The sequence below is a fragment of the Xenopus tropicalis genome, chromosome 9 (assembly GCF_000004195.4).
Source record: "Xenopus tropicalis strain Nigerian chromosome 9, UCB_Xtro_10.0, whole genome shotgun sequence".
Classification (NCBI taxonomy): Eukaryota; Metazoa; Chordata; class Amphibia; order Anura; family Pipidae; genus Xenopus; species Xenopus tropicalis.
In genome coordinates, this window is record NC_030685.2 from 90,519,650 (window position 1) to 90,540,823 (window position 21,174).

The 21,174-nt window shown below is 51.7% G+C and overlaps 1 protein-coding gene across 1 annotated transcript; it reads right to left on the reverse strand.

The window, feature by feature from the left end:
* Positions 1-6,287: 6,287 nt before the first annotated feature.
* c1ql2 (complement C1q like 2) lies at positions 6,288-20,864 on the reverse strand. The gene is made up of 2 exons (XM_031893521.1): positions 19,448-20,864; positions 6,288-7,341 (listed from the first exon to the last, which is right to left on the reverse strand). Exons 1-2 carry the CDS (start codon positions 20,012-20,014, stop codon positions 7,162-7,164), a joined length of 747 nt encoding a protein of 248 aa, XP_031749381.1. The 5' UTR covers positions 20,015-20,864; the 3' UTR covers positions 6,288-7,161.
* Between the last annotated feature and the right edge of the window lie 310 nt (positions 20,865-21,174).

The window sequence follows — 21,174 nt, forward strand, 5'->3', positions numbered from 1 at the left end:
CCTTCTTCTCTCCCATTCCCTAAATGTCCTTCTTCTCTCCCCATCCCTAAATGCTGTTCTTCTCACCCCATTCCCTAAATGTCCTTCTTCTCTCCCCATTCCCTAAATGTCCTTCTTCTCACCCCATTCCCTAAATTCCTTTCTTCTCAACCCCATTCCCTAAATGTCCTTCTTCTCACCCCATTCCCTAAATGTCCTTCTTCTCTCCCCATTCCCTAAATGTCCTTCTTCTCTTCCCATTCCCTAAATGTCCTTCTTCTCTCCCCATTCCCTAAATGTCCTTCTTCTCACCCCATTCCCTAAATGTCCTTCTTCTCTCCCCATTCCCTAAATGTCCTTCTCACCCCATTCCCTAAATGTCCTTCTCTCCCCATTCCCTAAATGTCCTTCTTCTCTCCCCATTCCCTAAATGTCCTTCTTCTCTCCCCATTCCCTAAATGCTGTTCTTCTCACCCCATTCCCTAAATGTCCTTCTTCTCTCCCCATTCCCTAAATGTCCTTCTTCTCACCCCATTCCCTAAATGTCCTTCTTCTCTCCCCATTCCCTAAATGTCCTTCTTCTCACCCCATTCCCTAAATGTCCTTCTTCTCTCCCCATTCCCTAAATGTCCTTCTTCTCTTCCCATTCCCTAAATTGGTCCTTCTTCTCTCCCCATCCTAAAATGTCCTTCTTCTCACCCCATCCCTAAATGTCCTTCTTCTCTTCCCCATTCCCTAAATGTCCTTTTCACCCCATTCCCTAAATGTCCTTCTTCTCTCCCCATTCCCTAAATGACCTTCTTCCCTCTCCATTTCCTAAATGTCCGTCTTCTCACCCCATTCCCTAAATGTCCTTCTTCTCTCCCCATTCCCTAAATGTCCTTCTTCTCTCCCCATTTCCTAAATGTCCTTCTTCTCTCCCCATTCCCTAAATGTCCTTCTCTCCCCGTTCCCTAAATGTCCTTCTTCTCTTCCCATTCCCTAAATGTCCTTCTTCTCTCCCCATTTCCTAAATGTCCTTCTCTCCCCATTCCCTAAATGCTGTTCTTCTCACCCCATTCCCTAAATGTCCTTCTTCTCTCCCCATTCCCTAAATGTCCTTCTTCTCACCCCATTCCCTAAATGTCCTTCTTCTCACCCCATTCCCTAAATGTCCTTCTTCTCTCCCCATTCCCTAAATGTCCTTCTTCTCTCCCCATTCCCTAAATGTCCTTCTTCCCTCCCCATTCCCTAAATGTCCGTCTTCTCACCCCATTCCCTAAATGTCCTTCTTCTCTCCCCATTCCCTAAATGTCCTTCTTCTCACCCCATTCCCTAAATGTCCTTCTTCTCTCCCCATTTCCTAAATGTCCTTCTTCTCTCCCCATTCCCTAAATGTCCTTCTTCTCTCCCCATTCCCTAAATGTCCTTCTTCTCTCCCCATTTCCTAAATGTCCTTCTTCTCTCCCCATTCCCTAAATGTCCTTCTTCCCTCCCCATTCCCTAAATGTCCTTCTTCTCTCCTTATTTCCCAAATGTCCTTCTTCCCTCCCCATTCCCTAAATGTCCTTCTTCCCTCCCCATTCCCTAAATGTTCTTCTTCTCTCCTTATTTCCCAAATGTCCTTCTTCCCTCCCCATTCCCTAAATGCCCTTCTTCCCTCCCCATTCCCTAAATGTTCTTCTTCTCTCCTTATTTCCCAAATGTCCTTCTTCCCTCCCCATTCCCTAAATGCCCTTCTTCTCACCCCGTTCTCTTAATGTCCTTCCTCTCACCCCATTCGCTAAATGTCCTTCTTCTCTCCCCATTCCCTAAATGTCCTTCTTCTCTCCCCATTCGCTAAATGCCGTTCTTCTCACCCCATTCTCTTAATGTCCTTCCTCTCACCCCATTCGCTAAATGTCCTTCTTCTCTCCCCATTCGCTAAATGTCCTTCCTCTCACCCCATTCCCTAAATGTCCTTCTTCCCTCCCCATTCCCTAAATGTCCTTCTTCTCTCCCAGTTCCCCAAATGTCCTTATTCCCACCTCATTCCCTAAATGTCCTTCTTCTCTCCCCATTCCCTAAATGTCCTTCTTCTCTCCCAGTTCCCCAAATGTCCTTATTCCCACCTCATTCCCTAAATGTCCTTCTTCTCTCCCCATTCCCTAAATGTCCTTCTTCTCTCCCAGTTCCCCAAATGTTCTTCTTCCCTCCCCATTCCATAAATGTCCTTTTTCTCACCCCATTCCCTAAATGTCCTTATTCCCATCCATTCCCCAAATGTCTTTATTCCCACCCCATTCCCCAAATGTCCTTCTTCTCACCCCATTCTCCAAATGTCCTTCTTCTCACCCCATTCCCTACATGTCCTTCTTCTCACTACATTCCCTAAATGTCCTTCTTCTCACCCCATTCCCCAAATGTTCTCATTTCTCCATTTAAGGGCTATGGCCCATGGTTAAATCACCCATGGTTAAATCTTGTGGGTAACTAATCTCCTCGAAAAGCCTTTCACTGGCAATAACTTTGCGTGTCCTCGTAAAACCAAGTGATGCATATGCCTCCCGGCTGGTAATTCGCTTTATTGCCAGTGGAACAGCATTTCGGGGAGATTATTGCCCCTGGTAGCCAAGATTTGACCACAGGTGACTAATCTTCCCATGGGCTATGGCCCTAAATGTCCTTCTCCTCTTCAACTCCTCACAACGTCCTTCGCTTCCCTCATATTAAGCATCTTTCCCTTCTTTCTCACTTTTCCATCTGACCCATTGTGACTCTCATTATTTCCCTTCTTCCTACTCCATGTTAAATGCCCCCCCTTACCCAGAGTTCCAACTCCTGCCTGTACAACCCTTAGCCTATGTCTCCTCTCCCTTTTATGCCCTGACCAACATCTCCAGTATATTTGGAGCTGAGAAGCGACTCTGGGTTCAGAGACCAAATCATCCCGACAAGCACAATAACCATCAGAGATATTCTCTAAATTGTCTGTTTATTGAGTTTCCAGGCAGAGTCAATGGGAACTGCCTGATCTGTTCCTCTCAGACTGAAGGGGTTAACCCTAGCATGTCGGGTGACTGGACTACAAGTGTAACGAGATATAGGGGGTTTAAATACAACAAGTTCAATACATTAGCAGACAGATATTGGACAAGAGACCATATTACAAACATTCAATTAAATCAGTTCTATCATCTGACTGTGAGAGTTGCCATTAAAAAACAAATGCACCAACCCTACAAAAGGTGACTGCCCTTTCCTGCCCCTTCTTGCCCCTTCCTGCCCCTTCCTGCCCCAGAGAAGTCACGGAGCAGGTTATTATAAGAAACTCTGAGACAAATTTGGGCTGATCATGTTCTGGTCCATTTAAGACCACTAGTGATGAGCAAATGGATGGTCTCTCTGGCAACTCAGTTTGCAAAAACTTGAAATCCACTTCTCAAGTCCAAGAGACCTCAGATGAGGCATGGCTCCAGAGAGTCACTTAGAGAACCACAGCAGAAGCTTCACGTGGGCTCATAAAGTCAACCTTGGGCTTACATGGCTTGAAAACCTCAGAGAGAGGCAATCAACAACAAAGAGCTCTAAAAGAGAAGGCAGAGGAATCCAGGCTCAGAAGGTAAGTCAAACCCAGAGATAGTTCTACAAAGGCTCAGAGAGTCAGTTCACGAGAGTCCAGGGAAAGCCAATGCCGAGCTGAGATCCCTAAGGGAAACCCAAGGATGAGATCAGAATGTCTAAGGGATGTCTAAGACAACCATGAGCCGAAAACTGAAGGGAAATGATTCCTCCTGTGGTTCCGTGGAGCACAAGTAAAGTCTATGTAGGAGTGGAACTGGATTTTCATGGAAGTTGTGCAGGGTCCTGTGGCAAATATGGATTCTGAATGTCCAGTACATGGTGGATTGAATAGAACCATGGCATGGCCTCCATTAGTTGGAGCTTGGTTCTGTGGGACCCATACAGTATTTGTCCCAATGCTGAGAGGGGTTCCTATAACACAGCAGCTAAATATGGATTCCAGAAGAACCGAGCTTGGATTTGGATATACAGGTACATGAATGAATGGCGTTTCTGAGGTAGATGGTCATGGTTTCTGAGCTACAAGCATCTAGGGTTAAGAAGAACATTAATGGCCTGAGGAATGGGGTAGTTGAGCAGATTTCTGTGGCAGATGTGCAGGGTTTCTATGGTAGACTGTAGAAGAGTAGGCTTTTGGGGTAGTTTAGTAGGGTTCCTATGGTGCATGGGTAGGTTTCTGGGGTAGTTTAGCAGGATTTATATGGTTGCTGAGAGGGTTCTGTGGTAGATGTGAAGGGTTTCTATGGTGGATAAGTAGGGCTTTGGGGTAGTTGAGCAGATTTCTGTGGTGGCTGAGAGGGTTCTGGAGCAGAGGTGCAGGGTTTCTATGGTGGGTGAATAGGGTTCTGGAGCAGATGTGCAGGGTTTGTATGGCAGGTGAGTAGGGTTCTGAAGCAGATGTGCAGGGTTTCTATGGCGGGTGAGTAGGGTTCTGGAGCAGATGTGCAGGGTTTGTATGGCGGGTGAGTAGGGTTCTGGAGCAGATGTGCAGGGTTTCTATGGCGGGTGAATAGGGTTCTGGAGCAGATGTGCAGGGTTTGTATGGCGGGTGAGTAGGGTTCTGGAGCAGATGTGCAGGGTTTCTATGGCGGGTGAATAGGGTTCTGAAGCAGATGTGCAGGGTTTCTATGGCGGGTGAATAGGGTTCTGGAGCAGATGTGCAGGTTTGTATGGCGGGTGAGTAGGGTTCTGGAGCAGATGTGCAGGGTTTCTATGGCGGGTGAATAGGGTTCTGGAGCAGATGTGCAGGGTTTGTATGGTGGGTAAATAGGATTCTGGAGCAGATGTGCAGGGTTTCTATGGCGGGTGAATAGGGTTCTGGAGCAGATGTGCAGGTTTCTATGGTGGGTGAATAGGGTTCTGGAGCAGATGTGCAGGCGTTCTATGGTGGGTGAATAGGGTTCTGGGGCAATGTGCAGGGTTTCTATGGCGGGGGAGTAGGGTTCTGGAGCAGATGTGCAGGGTTTGTATGGTGGGTAAATAGGATTCTGGAGCAGATGTGCAGGCGTTCTATGGCGGGTGAATAGGGTTCTGGAGCAGATGTGCAGGGTTTCTATGGCGGGTGAATAGGGTTCTGGAGCACATGTGCAGGGTTTGTATGGCGGGTGAGTAGGGTTCTGAAGCAGATGTGCAGGGTTTCTATGGCAGGTGAATAGGGTTCTGGAGCAGATGTGCAGGGTTCATATGGCGGGTGAATAGGGTTCTGGAGCAGATGTGCAGGGTTTCTATGGCGGGTGAATAGGGTTCTGGAGCAGATGTGCAGGGTTTCTATGGCGGGGAGTAGGGTTCTGGAGCACATGTGCAGGGTTTGTATGGCGGGTGAATAGGGTTCTGAAGCAGATGTGCAGGGTTCTATGGCGGGTGAATAGGGTTCTGGAGCAGATGTGCAGGGTTTGTATGGCGGGTGAGTAGGGTTCTGGAGCAGATGTGCAGGGTTTCTATGGCGGGTGAATAGGGTTCTGGAGCAGATGTGCAGGGTTTTGTATGGCGGGTAAATAGGATTCTGGAGCAGATGTGCAGGGTTTCTATGGCGGGTGAATAGGGTTCTGGAGCAGATGTGCAGGGTTTCTATGGTGGGTGAATAGGGTTCTGGAGCAGATGTGCAGGGTTTCTATGGCGGGTGAATAGGGTTCTGGAGCAGATGTGCAGGTTTGTATGGCGGGTGAATAGGGTTCTGGAGCAGATGTGCAGGTTTCTATGGCGGGTGAATAGGGTTCTGGAGCAGATGTGAAGCGGTTTGTATGGCGGGTGAGTAGGGTTCTGGAGCAGATGTGCAGGGTTTCTATGGCGGGTGAATAGGGTTCTGGAGCAGATGTGCAGGGTCTATGGCGGAGGTGAATAGGGTTCTGGAGCAGATGTGCAGGGTTTCTATGGCGGGTGAGTAGGGTTCTGGAGCAGATGTGCAGGGTTTGTATGGCGGGTGAATAGGGTTCTGAAGCAGATGTGCAGGGTTTCTATGGCGGGTGAATAGGGTTCTGGAGCAGATGTGCAGGGTTTGTATGGCGGGTGAGTAGGGTTCTGGAGCAGATGTGCAGGGTTTCTATGGCGGGTGAATAGGGTTCTGGAGCAGATGTGCAGGGTTTGTATGGCGGGTAAATAGGATTCTGGAGCAGATGTGCAGGGTTTCTATGGCGGGTGAATAGGGTTCTGGAGCAGATGTGCAGGGTTTCTATGGTGGGTGAATAGGGTTCTGGAGCAGATGTGCAGGGTTTCTATGGCGGGTGAATAGGGTTCTGCGGCAGATGTGCAGGGTTTTCTATGGCGGGTGAGTAGGGTTCTGGAGCAGATGTGCAGGGTTTCTATGGCGGGTGAATAGGGTTCTGGAGCAGATGTGCCGGGTTTCTATGGCGGGTGAAGGGTTCTGGAGCACATGTGCAGGGTTTGTATGGCGGGTGAGTAGGGTTCTGAAGCAGATGTGCAGGGTTTCTATGGCGGGTGAATAGGGTTCTGGAGCAGATGTGCAGGGTTTCTATGGCGGGTGAATAGGGTTCTGGAGCAGATGTGCAGGGTTTGTATGGCGGGTGAATAGGGTTCTGGAGCAGATGTGCAGGGTTTCTATGGCGGGTGAATAGGGTTCTGGAGCAGATGTGAAGGGTTTGTATGGCGGGTGAGTAGGGTTCTGGAGCAGATGTGCAGGGTTTCTATGGCGGGTGAATAGGGTTCTGGAGCAGATGTGCAGGGTTTCTATGGCGGGTGAATAGGGTTCTGGAGCAGATGTGCAGGGTTTCTATGGCGGGTGAGTAGGGTTCTGGAGCACATGTGCAGGGTTTGTATGGCGGGTGAGTAGGGTTCTGGAGCAGATGTGCAGGGTTTCTATGGCGGGTGAATAGGGTTCTGGAGCAGATGTGCAGGGTTTGTATGGCGGGTGAGTAGGGTTCTGGAGCAGATGTGCAGGGTTTGTATGGCGGGTGAGTAGGGTTCTGGAGCAGATGTGCAGGGTTTCTATGGTGGCTGAGAGGGTTCTGGAGCAGATGTGCCGGGTTTCTATGGCGGGTGAGTAGGGTTCTGGGTGGCTGGGGTTCTATGCTAGTCACAATAGGAATATGAAGCCCCAAATGAGTCCATATCAGTCTGAGTATGTTTGTCTCGTGGTTTCTGTCTCCACTAGGTGGCAGTGTTGGCAGTGCCAGGTGGGTACCATTAGTCTGGGTATAGGATGAAGCCCGAGAAGGTGCTGTATTTGTTATTGTTACCCCCGTGGGCTTTTCCTCCATCCAACTTGACGTAGATCTCATCCCCAGAGTCCAGGTGCAGCACCACGCTGTTACTGGCATAGTCGTAATTCTGATCCGCATCTTGGGCAATAGCGCTGGCCCGGACCTACGGGAGACAGAACCAGGGAATGAAGGCTGCTGTGCGGCTTCCTGATCAGATTGTAAAGCAGCAAATCAAGCCAATGACCATCACTGAGCTCCCCGAAATGACTTTTCCTGGCCCCTCCCACTTACCCATCATTCTATGCTCTATACGACATAAAGCCTCTATCAACAACTGTTACAGTCGGTACATTAGTTGGTCCATTTCCCAGCAGCCCCTTCAGCCCCTACTGAGCATGCTCCCTGAATGTTACTAACGTCTGTCCCATAGCAACCGTTACAGTTGGTACATTATCTGCCCATAGTCCCTCTCAGGGAGTGGATGGCAGCAGCAGTCAAATGGGGCAATACCTGGCATTTCAGGAGCCAATCAGATAACAGATATTTTGGCCCCCGGGGGGTTTATTTCCTGTTATTTAAATAGCGCTACACTTTCCCTGCCCCAGAGGAGCTTACAGTCTAATGTCACATTCACACACACTAAGGCCAATGTGTCAGTGAGACGTACTAACTGCCGGCAGATAGAGCCCTGACTGGGGTAGAACCCAGCACCCCAGTACTGCCCCAGTACTGCCCCGGAACTGCCCCAATACTGCCCCAGTACCCCCAGGCAGAAGCGCCCCGTGCTGCCCCAGTACAGCCCCAGTACCCCCAGGCAGAAGCGCCCCGTGCTGCCCCAGTACAGCCCCAGTACTGCCCCGGTAAAGCCCCAATACTGCCCCAGTACAGCCCCAGTACAGCCAGGCAGAAGCGCCCAGTACAGCCCCAGTACAGCCAGGCAGAAGCGCCCCGTGCTGCCCCAGTACAGCCCCAGTACAGCCCCAGTACAGCCCCAGTACTGCCAGGCAGAGGTGCCCAGTGCTGCCCCAGTACAGCCCCAGTACATCCCCAGTACAGCCAGGCAGAAGCGCCCCGTGCTGCCCCAGTACAGCCCCAGTACAGCCCCAGTACTGCCAGGCAGAGGCGCCCAGTGCTGCCCCAGTACAGCCCAGTACATCCCCAGTACAGCCAGGCAGAAGCGCCCCGTGCTGCCCCCGCAGTACAGCCCCAGTACTGCCCCGGTACAGCCCCAGTACAGCCCCAGTACTGCCCCGGTACAGCCCCAGTACAGCCCCAGTGCAGCCCCAGTACAGCCAGGCAGAAGCGCCCCGTGCTGCCCCAGTACAGCCCCAGTACTGCCCCGGTACAGCCCCAGTACAGCCCCAGTACTGCACCGGTACAGCCGCGGCAGTTACAGCCCCAGTGCAGCCCCAGTACAGCCAGCGCAGAAGCGCCCCGTGCTGCCCCAGTACAGCCCCAGTACTGCCCCGGTACAGCCCCAGTACAGCCCCAGTACTGCCCCGGTACAGCCCCAGTACAGCCCCAGTGCAGCCCCAGTACAGCCAGGCAGAAGCGCCCCGTGCTGCCCCAGTACAGCCCCAGTACAGCCCCGGTACAGCCAGGCAGAAGTGCCCAGTACAGCCCCAGTACAGCCCCAGTACAGCCAGGCAGAAGCGCCCCGTGCTGCCCCAGTACAGCTCCAGTACTGCCCCGGTACAGCCCCAGTACAGCCCCAGTGCAGCCCCAGTACAGCCCCAGTGCAGCCCAGTACAGCCCCAGTACAGCCCCAGTACAGCCCCAGTGCTGCCCCAGTACAGCCCCAGTACAGCCAGGCAGCAGCGCCCCGTGCTGCCCCAGTACAGCTCCAGTACTGCCCCGGTACAGCCCCAGTACAGCCCCAGTACAGCCCCAGTACAGCCTCAGTACAGCCTCAGTACAGCCCCAGTACAGCCCCAGTACAGCCAGGCAGAAGCGCCCAGTGCTGCCCCAGTACAGCCAGGCAGAAGCGCCCAGTGCTGCCCCAGAACTGCCCCATTACTGCCCCGGTACAGCCCCAGTACAGCCCCAGTACAGCCAGGCAGAAGCGCCCAGTGCTGCCCCAGTACTGCCCCATTACTGCCCCGGTACAGCCCCAGTACAGCCCAGTACAGCCCCAGTACAGCCAGGCAGAAGCGCCCAGTGCTGCCCAGTACAGCCCCAGTACAGCCCAGTACAGCCAGGCAGAAGCGCCCAGTGCTGCCCCAGTACAGCCAGGCAGAAGCGCCCAGTGCTGCCCCATTACTGCCCCAGTACAGCCCCAGTACAGCCCCAGTACAGCCAGGCAGAAGCGCCCAGTGCTGCCCCAGTACTGCCCCCGGACAGCCCCAGTACAGCCCCAGTACAGCCAGGCAGAAGCGCCCAGTGCTGCCCCAGTACTGCCCCGATACAGCCCCAGTACAGCCAGGCAGAAGCGCCCAGTACAGCCCCAGTGCAGCCCCAGTACAGCCCCAGTACAGCCCAGTTACAGCCTCAGTACAGCCAGGCAGAGGACGGTAGGCCCAGTACAGCCCCAGTACAGCCAGGCAGAAGCGCCCAGTGCTGCCCCAGTACTGCCCCATTACTGCCCCGGTACAGCCCCAGTACAGCCCCAGTACAGCCAGGCAGAAGCGCCCAGTGCTGCCCCAGTACTGCCCCGATACAGCCCCAGTACAGCCAGGCAGAAGCGCCCAGTACAGCCCCAGTACAGCCCCAGTACTGCCCCAGTACTGCCCCAGTACAGCCTCAGTACAGCCTCAGTACAGCCAGGCAGAAGCGCCCAGTACAGCCCCGGTACAGCCCCAGTACAGCCAGTACAGCCCCAGTGCTGCCCCAGTACAGCCCCAGTACAGCCCCAGTACAGCCCCAGTGCTGCCCCAGTACAGCCCCAGCAGGCAGAAGCGCCCAGTACAGTCCCAGTACAGCCCCAGTACAGCCCCAGTACAGCCCCAGTACAGCCTCAGTACAGCCCCAGTACAGCCCCAGTACAGCTCAGTACACCCCAGTACAGCCCCAGTACAGCCGGCAGTACAGCCTCAGTACAGCCCCAGTACAGCCCCAGTACAGCCCACGTACAGCCCCAGTAAGCAGCCCAGTACAGCCCCAGTACAGCCTCAGTACAGCCCCAGTACAGCCAGTACAGCCCCAGTACAGCTCAGTACAGCCCCAGTACAGCCGCCAGTACAGCCCCAAGTACAGCCCCAGTACAGCCTCAGTACAGCCCCAGTACACCCAGTACAGCCCCAGTACAGCCTCAGTAACAGCCCCAGTACAGCCCCAGTACAGCCCCAGTACAGCCCCAGTACAGCCCCAGTACAGCCTCAGTACAGCCCCAGTACAGACCAGTACAGCCTCAGTACAGCCCAGTACAGCCCAGTACAGCCCCAGTACAGCCTCAGTACAGCCCCAGTACAGCCCCAGTACAAGCCCCAGTACAGCCCCAGTAACAGCCTCAGTACAGCCCCAGTACAGCCCCAGTACAGCCCCAGTACAGCCTCAGTACAGCCCAGTACAGGCCCCTAGTACAGCCCCAGTAAGCCCAGTACAGCCCCAGTACAGCCTCAGTACAGCCCCAGTACAGCCCCAGTACAGCCTCAGTACAGCCCCAGTACAGCCCCAGTACAGCCCCAGTACAGCCTCAGTACAGCCCCAGTACAGCCCCAGTACAGCCTCAGTACAGCCAGGCAGAAGCGCCCAGTGCTGCCCACGTGCAAATATTCAGCTCGTTGGGTGACATTGGGCCCATCTGCATTTCGTTTTGCCCCCAGGCGGGCACAGGGGTCATGTGACTGGAACAGCAGCAACAGAGCTGCCAGCTGGGTACGGGGGGGGGGGGGGGTGAGATTATAAACACCATAATACATTCTATTCTGCCCCTTCCTTTTAGCTGTTTGGGATTCAGCTGCCACTTTAACCCTTCCCTGTTTGGATCCCGCAGAGCAACATCTGTCCCCACTAGAGGGCAATCTTGGCTCATTTAACCATTAACTGTGGCATAACCAGTAGGGCAAGATGGGGACAGTAGGGCCAGATGGAGACAGTAGGGCAAGATGGAGACAGTAGGGCAAGATGGAGACAGTAGGGCAAGATGGAGACAGTAGGGCAAGATGGGGACAGTAGGGCAAGATGGAGACAGTAGGACAAGATGGGAACAGTAGGACAAGATGGGGACAGTAGGGCAAGATGGAGACAGTAGGGCAAGATGGAGACAGTGGGCAAGATGGAGACAGTAGGGCAAGATGGGGACAGTAGGGCAAGATGGAGACAGTAGGGCAAGATGGGGACAGTAGGGCAAGATGGAGACAGTAGGGCAAGATGGAGACAGTAGGGCAAGATGGAGACAGTAGGGCAAGATGGGGACAGTAGGCGCAAGATGGAGAAAGTAGGGCAAGATGGGGACAGTAGGGCAAGATGGAGACAGTAGGGCAAGATGGAGACAGTAGGGCAAGATGGGGACAGTAGCGGGCAAGATGGGGACAGTAGGGCAAGATGGAGACAGTAGGGCAAGATGGAGACAGTAGGGCAAGATGGGGACAGTAGGGCAAGATGGAGACAGTAGGGCAAGATGGAGACAGTAGGGCAAGATGGAGACAGTAGGGCAAGATGGAGACAGTAGGGCAAGATGGGGACAGTAGGGCAAGATGGAGACAGTAGGGCAAGATGGAGACAGTAGGGCAAGATGGAGACAGTAGGGCAAGATGGAGACAGTAGGGCAAGATGGAGATAGTAGGGCAAGATGGAGACAGTAGGGCAAGATGGAGACAGTAGGGCAAGATGGGGACAGTACGGCAAGATGGAGACAGTAGGGCAAGATGGAGACAGTAGGGCAAGATGGAGACAGTAGGGCTAGATGGAGAAAGTAGGGCAAGATGGGGACAGTAGGGCAAGATGGAGACAGTAGGGCAAGATGGAGACAGTGGGCAAGATGGGGACAGTAGGGCAAGATGGGGACAGTAGGGCAAGATGGAGACAGTAGGGCAAGATGCGAGACAGTAGGGCAAGATGGGGACAGTAGGGCAAGATGGAGACAGTAGGGCAAGATGGAGACAGTAGGGCAAGATGGAGACAGTAGGGCAAGATGGGGACAGTAGGGCAAGATGGAGACAGTAGGGCAAGATGGAGACAGTAGGGCAAGATGGAGACAGTAGGGCAAGATGGAGACAGTAGGGCAAGATGGAGATAGTAGGGCAAGAATGGAGACAGTAGGGCAAGATGGAGACAGTAGGAGCAAGATGGGGACAGTAGGTGCAAGATGGAGACAGTAGGGCAAGATGGAGACAGTAGGGCAAGATGGGGACAGTAGGGCAAGATGGGGACAGTAGGGCAAGATGGAGACAGTAGGGCAAGATGGAGACAGTAGGGCAAGATGGGGACAGTAGGGCAAGATGGAGACAGTAGGGCAAGATGGAGACAGTAGGACAAGATGGAGACAGTAGGGCAAGATGGAGACAGTAGGGCAAGATGGAGACAGTAGGACAAGATGGAGACAGTAGGGCAAGATGGAGACAGTAGTGGCAAGATGGGGACAGTAGGACAAGATGGGGACAGTAGGGACAAGATGGAGACAGTAGGGCAAGATGGGGAAGTAGGGCAAGATGGAGACAGTAGGGCAAGATGGAGACAGTAGGGCAAGATGGGGACAGTAGGGCAAGATGGGGACAGTAGGGTAAGATGGAGACAGTAGGGCAAGATGGAGACAGTAGGGCAAGATGGGGACAGTAGGGCAAGATTGGGACAGTAGGGCAAGATGGAGACAGTAGGGCAAGATGGAGACAGTAGGGCAAGATGGGGACAGTAGGGCAAGATGGAGAAACTAGGGCAAGATGGGGACAGTAGGGCAAGATGGAGACAGTAGGACACGATGGAGACGTAGGGCAAGATGGGGACAGTAGGGCAAGATGGAGACAGTAGGGCAAGGTGGGGACAGTAGGGCAAAATGGGGGCAGTAGGGCAAGATGGAGACAGTAGGGCAAGATGGAGACAGTAGGGCAAGATGGAGACAGTAGGGCAAGATGGAGACAGTAGGGCAAGATGAGACAGTAGGGCAAGATGGGGACAGTAGGGCAAGATGGAGACAGTAGGGCAAGATGGAGACAGTAGGGCAAGATGGAGACAGTAGGGCAAGATGGGGGGAAGTAGGGCAAGATGGAGACAGTAGGGCAAGGTGGGGACAGTAGGGCAAAATGGGGACAGTAGGGCAAGATGGAGACAGTAGGACATAATGGAGACAGTAGGGCAAGGTGGGGACAGTAGGGCAAGATGGAAACAGTAGGACATGATGGAGACAGTAGGGCAAGATGGGGACAGTAGGGCAAGATGGGGACAGTAGGGCAAGGTGGGGACAGTAGGGCTAAATGGGGACAGTAGGGCAAGATGGAGACAGTAGGGCAAGATTGGAGACAGTAGGGCAAGATGGAGACAGTAGGGCAAGATGGGAACAGTAGGGCAAGATGGAGACAGTAGGGCAAGATGGGGACAGTAGGACAAGATGGGGACAGTAGGGCAAGATGGAGACAGTAGGACAAGATGGAGACAGTAGGGAACAGATTGGAGACAGTAGGCACAAGGAGATTAGGAGACAGTAGTTCGATCTGATCCGCAAGATAGGGGACAGTAAATATGGAAATTATTCCATTGGATGTGAGACACAGGTAACAGGAAGAAGACAAGATATGGAGACCCACCGCTTTAGGGCAAGATGGGGACAGTAGGGCCATAAGCAATGGGAAACTACGTACAAGAGAGATGTCTTGTAGACGTTGAAGATTAGTAACAGCAACTAAAGATGACAGGCGCAACATTGTCAGCTGGCACAAGATGGGATGTTGTTAGTGGTACATTATGCTCGGAGATAAACGTATTGTTCATGCCTAAAGATGAAGTACAGAAGCATTGTAAGGTACTTGCAGAAGGAGAGATAAACAAGTAGGCTAACTCAAAGAAATTGTGTAGCAAACGTCGACGCCAAGCTATAGAATGGACAAAATTGTAGGGCAAGAATAGAGAACAAGCTACAGGTACTGCTCAAAAGCATGTTTGACTGACAGTAGGGATGAAGTAGCTCGGACAGGTATGTTGCTTCTACATAAGAATCAGTATGGATGACTCTAGTCAAGCGATGCTACTAGTATTGGCACGATATGTCACGAGATAGCAGATGGGGACAGTAGGAAAGCATGGAGACGTAGGCGCAAGATGGGGACGTAGCGTACAATCGCACGATTCCTAGTAGGGTCAAGTCAATTGGAAGACACAGTGGTCGCTGATTAGTATGTGGACAGGTAATAGGAGCAAGTTAATTGGGGAAGATAGTGCCTACTGCGATTGATGTAGTCAGTATTGATTCACACTAGTCTTGAAGCCGATATCAAATCTTACTTGTTCTATGCATTCTCAGGACGAGCAAAAGATAGCTTACTATGAGGGAGGAATTCAATTTATATTCTCATCTCTTTGTCACCAGATCTTTAGGAGCCCGGGCGTTACTATCAAGATAGCGACTACAGAAAGATCCCAGAAAACCCCACAGTCTCAGTATATGAGATTAGATATACAGTGAGTAGATCGCGAATGCGCGCGCGTACATAATTTTGCGACGAGAATAATCAGCGGCAGCACTCGCGCGCTCTCTATAAACATACACAGAATTAATATATAGCGCAGACTACAATATTATAGTAGCCACGGCGCTCTACTATTCCTTTCACTACAATTAAGACTGGACTCGGAAAAGGAGGCAATTTTGTCTTACCAAGATAGCCAAACCACTCCCTTCGTGTTCTCCGGTTGGTTTACTTTTTGGGATCACAGTGCAGTTATATTTAGGCATTAGATCACAATTCATGTTATCACTTCTAACTCATTCAGTATCGCAAAAGCCCACTAGCATAGTAGGGTTAGTACTACAGTAAGCACACAATACTTACTCCTCAACCTGATAATATTAACTCTAATATGTTAACCTGATCGATTAATGGCATTGAAATCAATCGGTCAGGATGCGGCCCTGGAAAACTGTCATCACACCACCACTTCTGATTAAGTAACATCCTTTCACTGTGCTATCATATTACAATGGCGATCGTCTTATATGGGGAGATAACATACAAGCACCAGACCAAAGCCCATTACCAATTATGCACCCCCAAATGCAATTACTCGCATTTCTTCTGTTTCAGTCACGGTAAGTCCTCTAGTATGTCGCTGCATGCCTCACGATCTGAGGGTGGTCGATCTATGCATCTCTCTGTAGATACAGTCACTCATTAAACCAATTCACTACCTCAGATACGGAAAGAAGGGCAGATCGTTCTTCCTGCATTTAAAGGGGAAGTAAAGGTAAAACTCCAGTCCTTTAAATCAGAAAGGTCTGTGTAAATACAGCCAATAGCACTCAACTAGCCGCACTGAGTCCTCTTCTTCACCAAGGGACATTACCACTCACTCTCACAGACATGAGATGATTTTTGATACTTTCTTTTGGTCATGATTATCCTGATAAAGTTCGACTATCTCCAGGACAAGTTCCGATCATGTAAACACTACTCTTACAATAGAGTCCACCAGGGTTCAAAAAATGGCAGCCAAGAATCATAGACAGCTCATGATCACTCTATTCCACCATCAATCTTCACCTCCCATAAGAATTCATTATACGCACTCCTCTCATAAGAATTCATTATACTCACTCCCCCTCCCATAATAATTCATTATACTCACTCCCCCCCCCATAAGAATTCATTATACGCACTCCTTCTCCCATAAGAATTCATTATACGCATATCTCCTCCGCATAAGAATTCATTAAACTCACTCCCCCCTCCCATAAGAATTCATTAAACTCACTCCCCCTCCCATAAGAATTCATTATACTCACTCCTCCTCCCATAAGAATTCATTAAACTCACTCCCCCCTCCCATAAGAATTCATTAAACTCACTCCCCCTCCCATAAGAATTCATTATACGCACTCCTCTCCGCATAAGAATTCATTAAACTCACTCCCCCTCCCTATAAGAATTCATTAAACTCACTCCCTCTCCCATAAGAATTCATTAAACTCACTCCACCTCCCATAAGAATTCATTATACTCACTCCCCTGCTCCCATAAGAATTCATTAAACTCACTCCCCGCTCCCATAAGAATTCATTATACTCACTCCCCCTCCCATAAGAATTCATTAAACTCACTCCCCCCTCCCATAAGAATTCATTATACTCACTCCCCTCCATAAGAATTCATTTACTCACTCCCCTCCCATAAGAATTCATTATACTCACTCCCCCTCCCATAGAATTCATTAAACTCACTCCCCCTCCCATAAGAATTCATTATACTCATCTCTCCCATAAGAATTCATTAAACTCACTCCCCGCTCCCATAAGAATTCATTAAACTCACTCCCCTCCCATAAGAATTCATTATACGCACTCCTCCTCCCATAAGAATTCATTAAACTCACTCCCCTCCCATAAGAATTCATTAAACTCACTCCCTCTCCCATAAGAATTCATTAAACTCACTCCCCCTCCCATAAGAATTCATTATACTCACTCCCCCTCCCATAAGAATTCATTAAACTCACTCCCCCCTCCCATAAGAATTCATTATACTCACTCCCCCTCCCATAAGAATTCATTAAACTCACTCCCCCTCGCCATAAGAATTCATTATACTCACTCCCCTCCCATAAGAATTCATTATACTCACTCCCCCTCCCATAAGAATTCATTATACTCACTCATCCCCCTCCCATAAGAATTCATTATACTCACTCCCCTCGCCATAAGAATTCATTATACTCACTCCCCCTCCCATAAGAATTCATTATACTCACTCCCCCTCCCAAAAGAATTCATTAAACTCACTCCCCTCCATAAGAATTCATTATACTCTCCCCCTCCCATAAGAATCATTATACTCACTCCCCCTCCCATAAGAATTCATTAAACTCACTCCCCCCTCCCATAAGAATTCATTAAACTCACTCCCCCTCCCTTAGGAATGTGTAATCTGAGCTATAAGCGCCAGAGCTGCAGCAGGAAGCTACTGAGACCGAGCTAAAATGGCGGCTGCTATCTTACACAAACAGAGTTACTCAGGCAGGTAAAGCTTTCTGCAGAATAAATATAGGGCTCTAGGGGGCACTAATGTGGCAAATCTATTGGCAGTCAAAGCATTTTTTGAGGTTAAACCACATGCAGATGGTGAGGGGGCAGAGGAAGGTTGTTGTCTCCTCCCTGACACCCACATTAACCCTCCACTTCCCATCACCTGGATTAACCCTCTGTTCCCCATTATACACATTAACCCTTCACTTCCCATCACCTGGATTAACCCTCTGTTCCCCATTATACACATTAACCCTTCACTTCCCAACATGCGTATTATCCCTCTGTTCCTCCTCATCCACATTAACCCTTCACTTCCCATCACCTGGATTAACCCTCTGTTCCCCATTATACACATTAACCCTTCACTTCCCATCACCTGGATTAACCCTCTGTTCCCCATTATACACATTAACCCTTCACTTCCCATCACCTGGATTACCTCGTTCCCAAATTTATTATTTACATTACCGCACATAAATAAACAATAATTCCAGTAACGACCATGGATAGACGTTCATTACTCTAGTCCAGTCCATCTTATCTTTATCTCGCATTAAAATCAGAATCTCACAACTATCATCACATCATCTCCGTTATCTTATCGACCTACATAACTTCAATAATTAATACAGCCCAATGACGTCTAATTGTCATACTTCTGCTTCGAGACAAGATTCATACCACTGTTAATAGTAAAACTTCACCCTATAATTTAAGTCCATTTCTGTTTACCATTTATTACTAGATATTCATAACCGTAATCAAACAGTTTAATTTCTCTTAGTCCCAGATAATCTGTTTAACCCTTTACCCCCTGATACTCATTTTAAGCCTATGTTTCCCATTCACTGCTCCATGAAACCATGATTAACCCTCTTTTTTAATAATAATTTAGTCCTTTGCTTTCTGATTCCTAATTAAACCCTTATTGCCCCTCCCCAGTTACCATCACTATCAGGATTCAAGTACCCCCAATTCACTAATGTATTTCATTGTACCCCCTGGTTATTCTGTCACCCAAATTGCCCTAAATTTAATGCCCTCAACCCCTGCAGATAGAATTGCCCTAGAAATACGAAGTGATAGTGCCCCCCAGTGTCTCACCTGCCCATTCTTGCACAGACCTGCCCACACGCTGGTGCCCCCCAATATCTCACCTGCCCATTCTTGCACAGACCTGCCCACACGCTGTGGCCCCAATATCTCACCTGCCATTCTTGCACAGACCTGCCCACACGCTGGTCCCCCCAATATCTCACCTGCCCATTCTTTGCACAGACCTGCCCACATGCTGGTGCTCCCCAATATCTCACCTGCCCATTCTTGCACAGACCTGCCCACACGCTGGTGCCCCCCAATATCTCACCTGCCCATTCTTGCACAGACCTGCCCACACGCTGGTGCCCCCCAGTATCTCACCTGCCCATTCTTGCACAGACCTGCCCACACGCTGGTGCCCCCCAATATCTCACCTGCCCATTCTTGCACAGACCTGCCCACACGCTGGTGGCCCCCCAATATCTCACCTGCCCATTCTTGCACAGACCTGCCCACACGCTGGTGCCGCCCAGTATCTCACCTGCCCATTCTTGCACAGACCTGCCCACACGCTGGTGCCCCCCAATATCTCACCTGCCCATTCTTGCACAGACCTGCCCACACGCTGGTGCCCCCCAATATCTCACCTGCCCATTCTTGCACAGACCTGCCCACACGCTGGTGCCCCCAATATCTCACCTGCCCATTCTTGCACAGACCTGCCCACACGCTGGTGCCTCCCAATATCTCACCTGCCCATTCTTGCACAGACCTGCCCACACGCTGGTGCCCCCCCAGTATCTCACCTGCCCATTCTTGCACAGACCTGCCCACACGCTGGTGCCCCCCAATATCTCACCTGCCCATTCTTGCACAGACCTGCCCACACGCTGGTGGCCTCCCCAATATCTCACCTGCCCATTCTTGCACAGACCTGCCCACCGCTGGTGCCCCCGTATCTCACCTGCCCATTCTTGCACAGACCTGCCCACACGCTGGTGCCCCCCAGTATCTCACCTGCCCATTCTTGCACAGACCTGCCCACACGCTGGTGCCCCCCAATATCTCACCTGCCCATTCTTGCACAGACCTGCCCACATGCTGGTGCCCCCCAATATCTCACCTGCCCATTCTTGCACAGATCTGCCCACATGCTGGTGCCATCTCCCCCTCTCATGAGGATGTGGTAGGTAAAGAAGTAAATGCCGGGCACTTGGCAGGTGAATTTGCCCGTGGAGGGGTCATAGTGATTCCCCAGGTTGGTCACCACATCATCAAACTTGAGCAGCTCGTAACCCTCGTGGGGGCTTTTCAGCCCGACATAGAATGCTATCCGGGGAGATGGGAGGGTGGCAGAGACAGCGCCCGGCATTGAAGTACCCAGTCCTGGAATTCCAGCTTTGCCCGGCTCCCCTCTCTCTCCTGGAGGGCCCCTTGGTCCGGGTGGTCCAGGTTCTCCAGGGGGGCCCCTGGCTCCTGGCTTTCCGGGCCGTCCTGGGTCCCCTTTGGGCCCCTGAATAAAGGGTGGGGGAGCACCACTCAGGTCCTGTAGAGCCTCCCCAATGGCAGTGGAGGGGTGCCCGCTGTAGGGGTCACAGATCATTCTGCAAGTTCCCAACATTTCATAGTGACCCTCCCCGGGTGGGGGCAGTACCAGTAGTGGGATCACAATGACCAGAACTAGCAGCATGGCAACCCCTAGGGCCACCAGGGCCACCCACCTTAAGGACACAACCCTGGGCACCAGGGCCAGCTGCTCCCTGCCACTGGTAGAGGGAATGGTGGAGCCCAGGGGGAAGGGCAGAGTGCCAGCCGGACCCTGGGTACAAAAATTTTAGATGCTGGGTACCACACCAGTAAAAGTTGAGAATCCCAGCCTTTGAGTATCAGAATCCCATGACAGTGCCAGTCCCTGGGTGCCAAAGCAGCTGGAGTGCCAGTCACTGGGTGCCAAAGCAGCTGGAGTGCCAGTCACTGGGTGCCAGAGCAGCTGGAGTGACAGTCCCTGGGTGCCAAAGCAGTTGAAGTGCCAGTCACTGGGTGCCAAAGCAGCTGGAGTGCCAGTCCCTGGGTGCCAAAGCAGATGAAGTGCCAGTCACTGGGTGCCAAAGCAGCTGGAGTGCCAGTCCCTGGGTGCCAAAGCAGCTGGAAGTGACAGTCCCTGGGTGCCAGAGCAGTTGAAGTGCTAGTCCCTGGGTGCCAGAGCAGCTGGAGTGACAGTACCTGGGTGCCAGAGCAGCTGGAGTGACAGTACCTGGGTGCCAAAGCAGCTGGAGTGCCAGTCCCTGGGTGCCAGAGCAGATGGAGTGCCAGTACCTGGGTGCCAGAGCAGCTGGAGTGCCAGTACCTGGGTGCCAGAGCAGATGGAGTGCCAGTACCTGGGTGCCAGAGCAGCTAAAGGAGAGAGTGCCAGTCCCTGGGTGCCAGAGCAGCTAAAGGACAGAGTGCCAGTCCCTGGGTGCCAGAGTAGCTGGAGTGTCAGTCCCTGGGTGCCAGAGCAGTTGGAGTGCCAGTAACTGGGTGCCAGAGCAGTTGGAGTGCCAGTAACTGGGTGCCAGAGCAGTTGGAGTGCCAGTAACTGGGTGCCAGAGCAGTTGGAGTGCCAGTAACTGGGTGCCAGAGCAGTTGGAGTGCCAGTAACTGGGTGCCAGAGCAGTTGGAGTGTCAGTTCCTGGGTGCCAGAGCAGTTGGAGTGTCAGTTCCTGGGTGCCAGAGCAGTTGGAGTGTCAGTTCCTGGGTGCCAGAGCAGTTGGAGTGTCAGTTCCTGGGTGCCAGAGCAGTTGGAGTGTCAGTTCCTGGGTGCCAGAGCAGTTGGAGTGTCAGTTCCTGGGTGCCAGATGCTAGTCGCCG

Excerpts from the sequence above, each read along its gene's own strand:
- c1ql2 (XM_031893521.1), bottom strand. The coding sequence starts at position 20,014 with ATGCTGCTAGTTCTGGTCATTGTGATCCCACTACTGGTACTGCCCCCA. Across the intron at positions 7,342-19,447 it reads ATCTGTGCAAGAATGGGCAG|GTCCGGGCCAGCGCTATTGC; the intron begins GTGAGATATTGG and ends TGTCTCCCGTAG.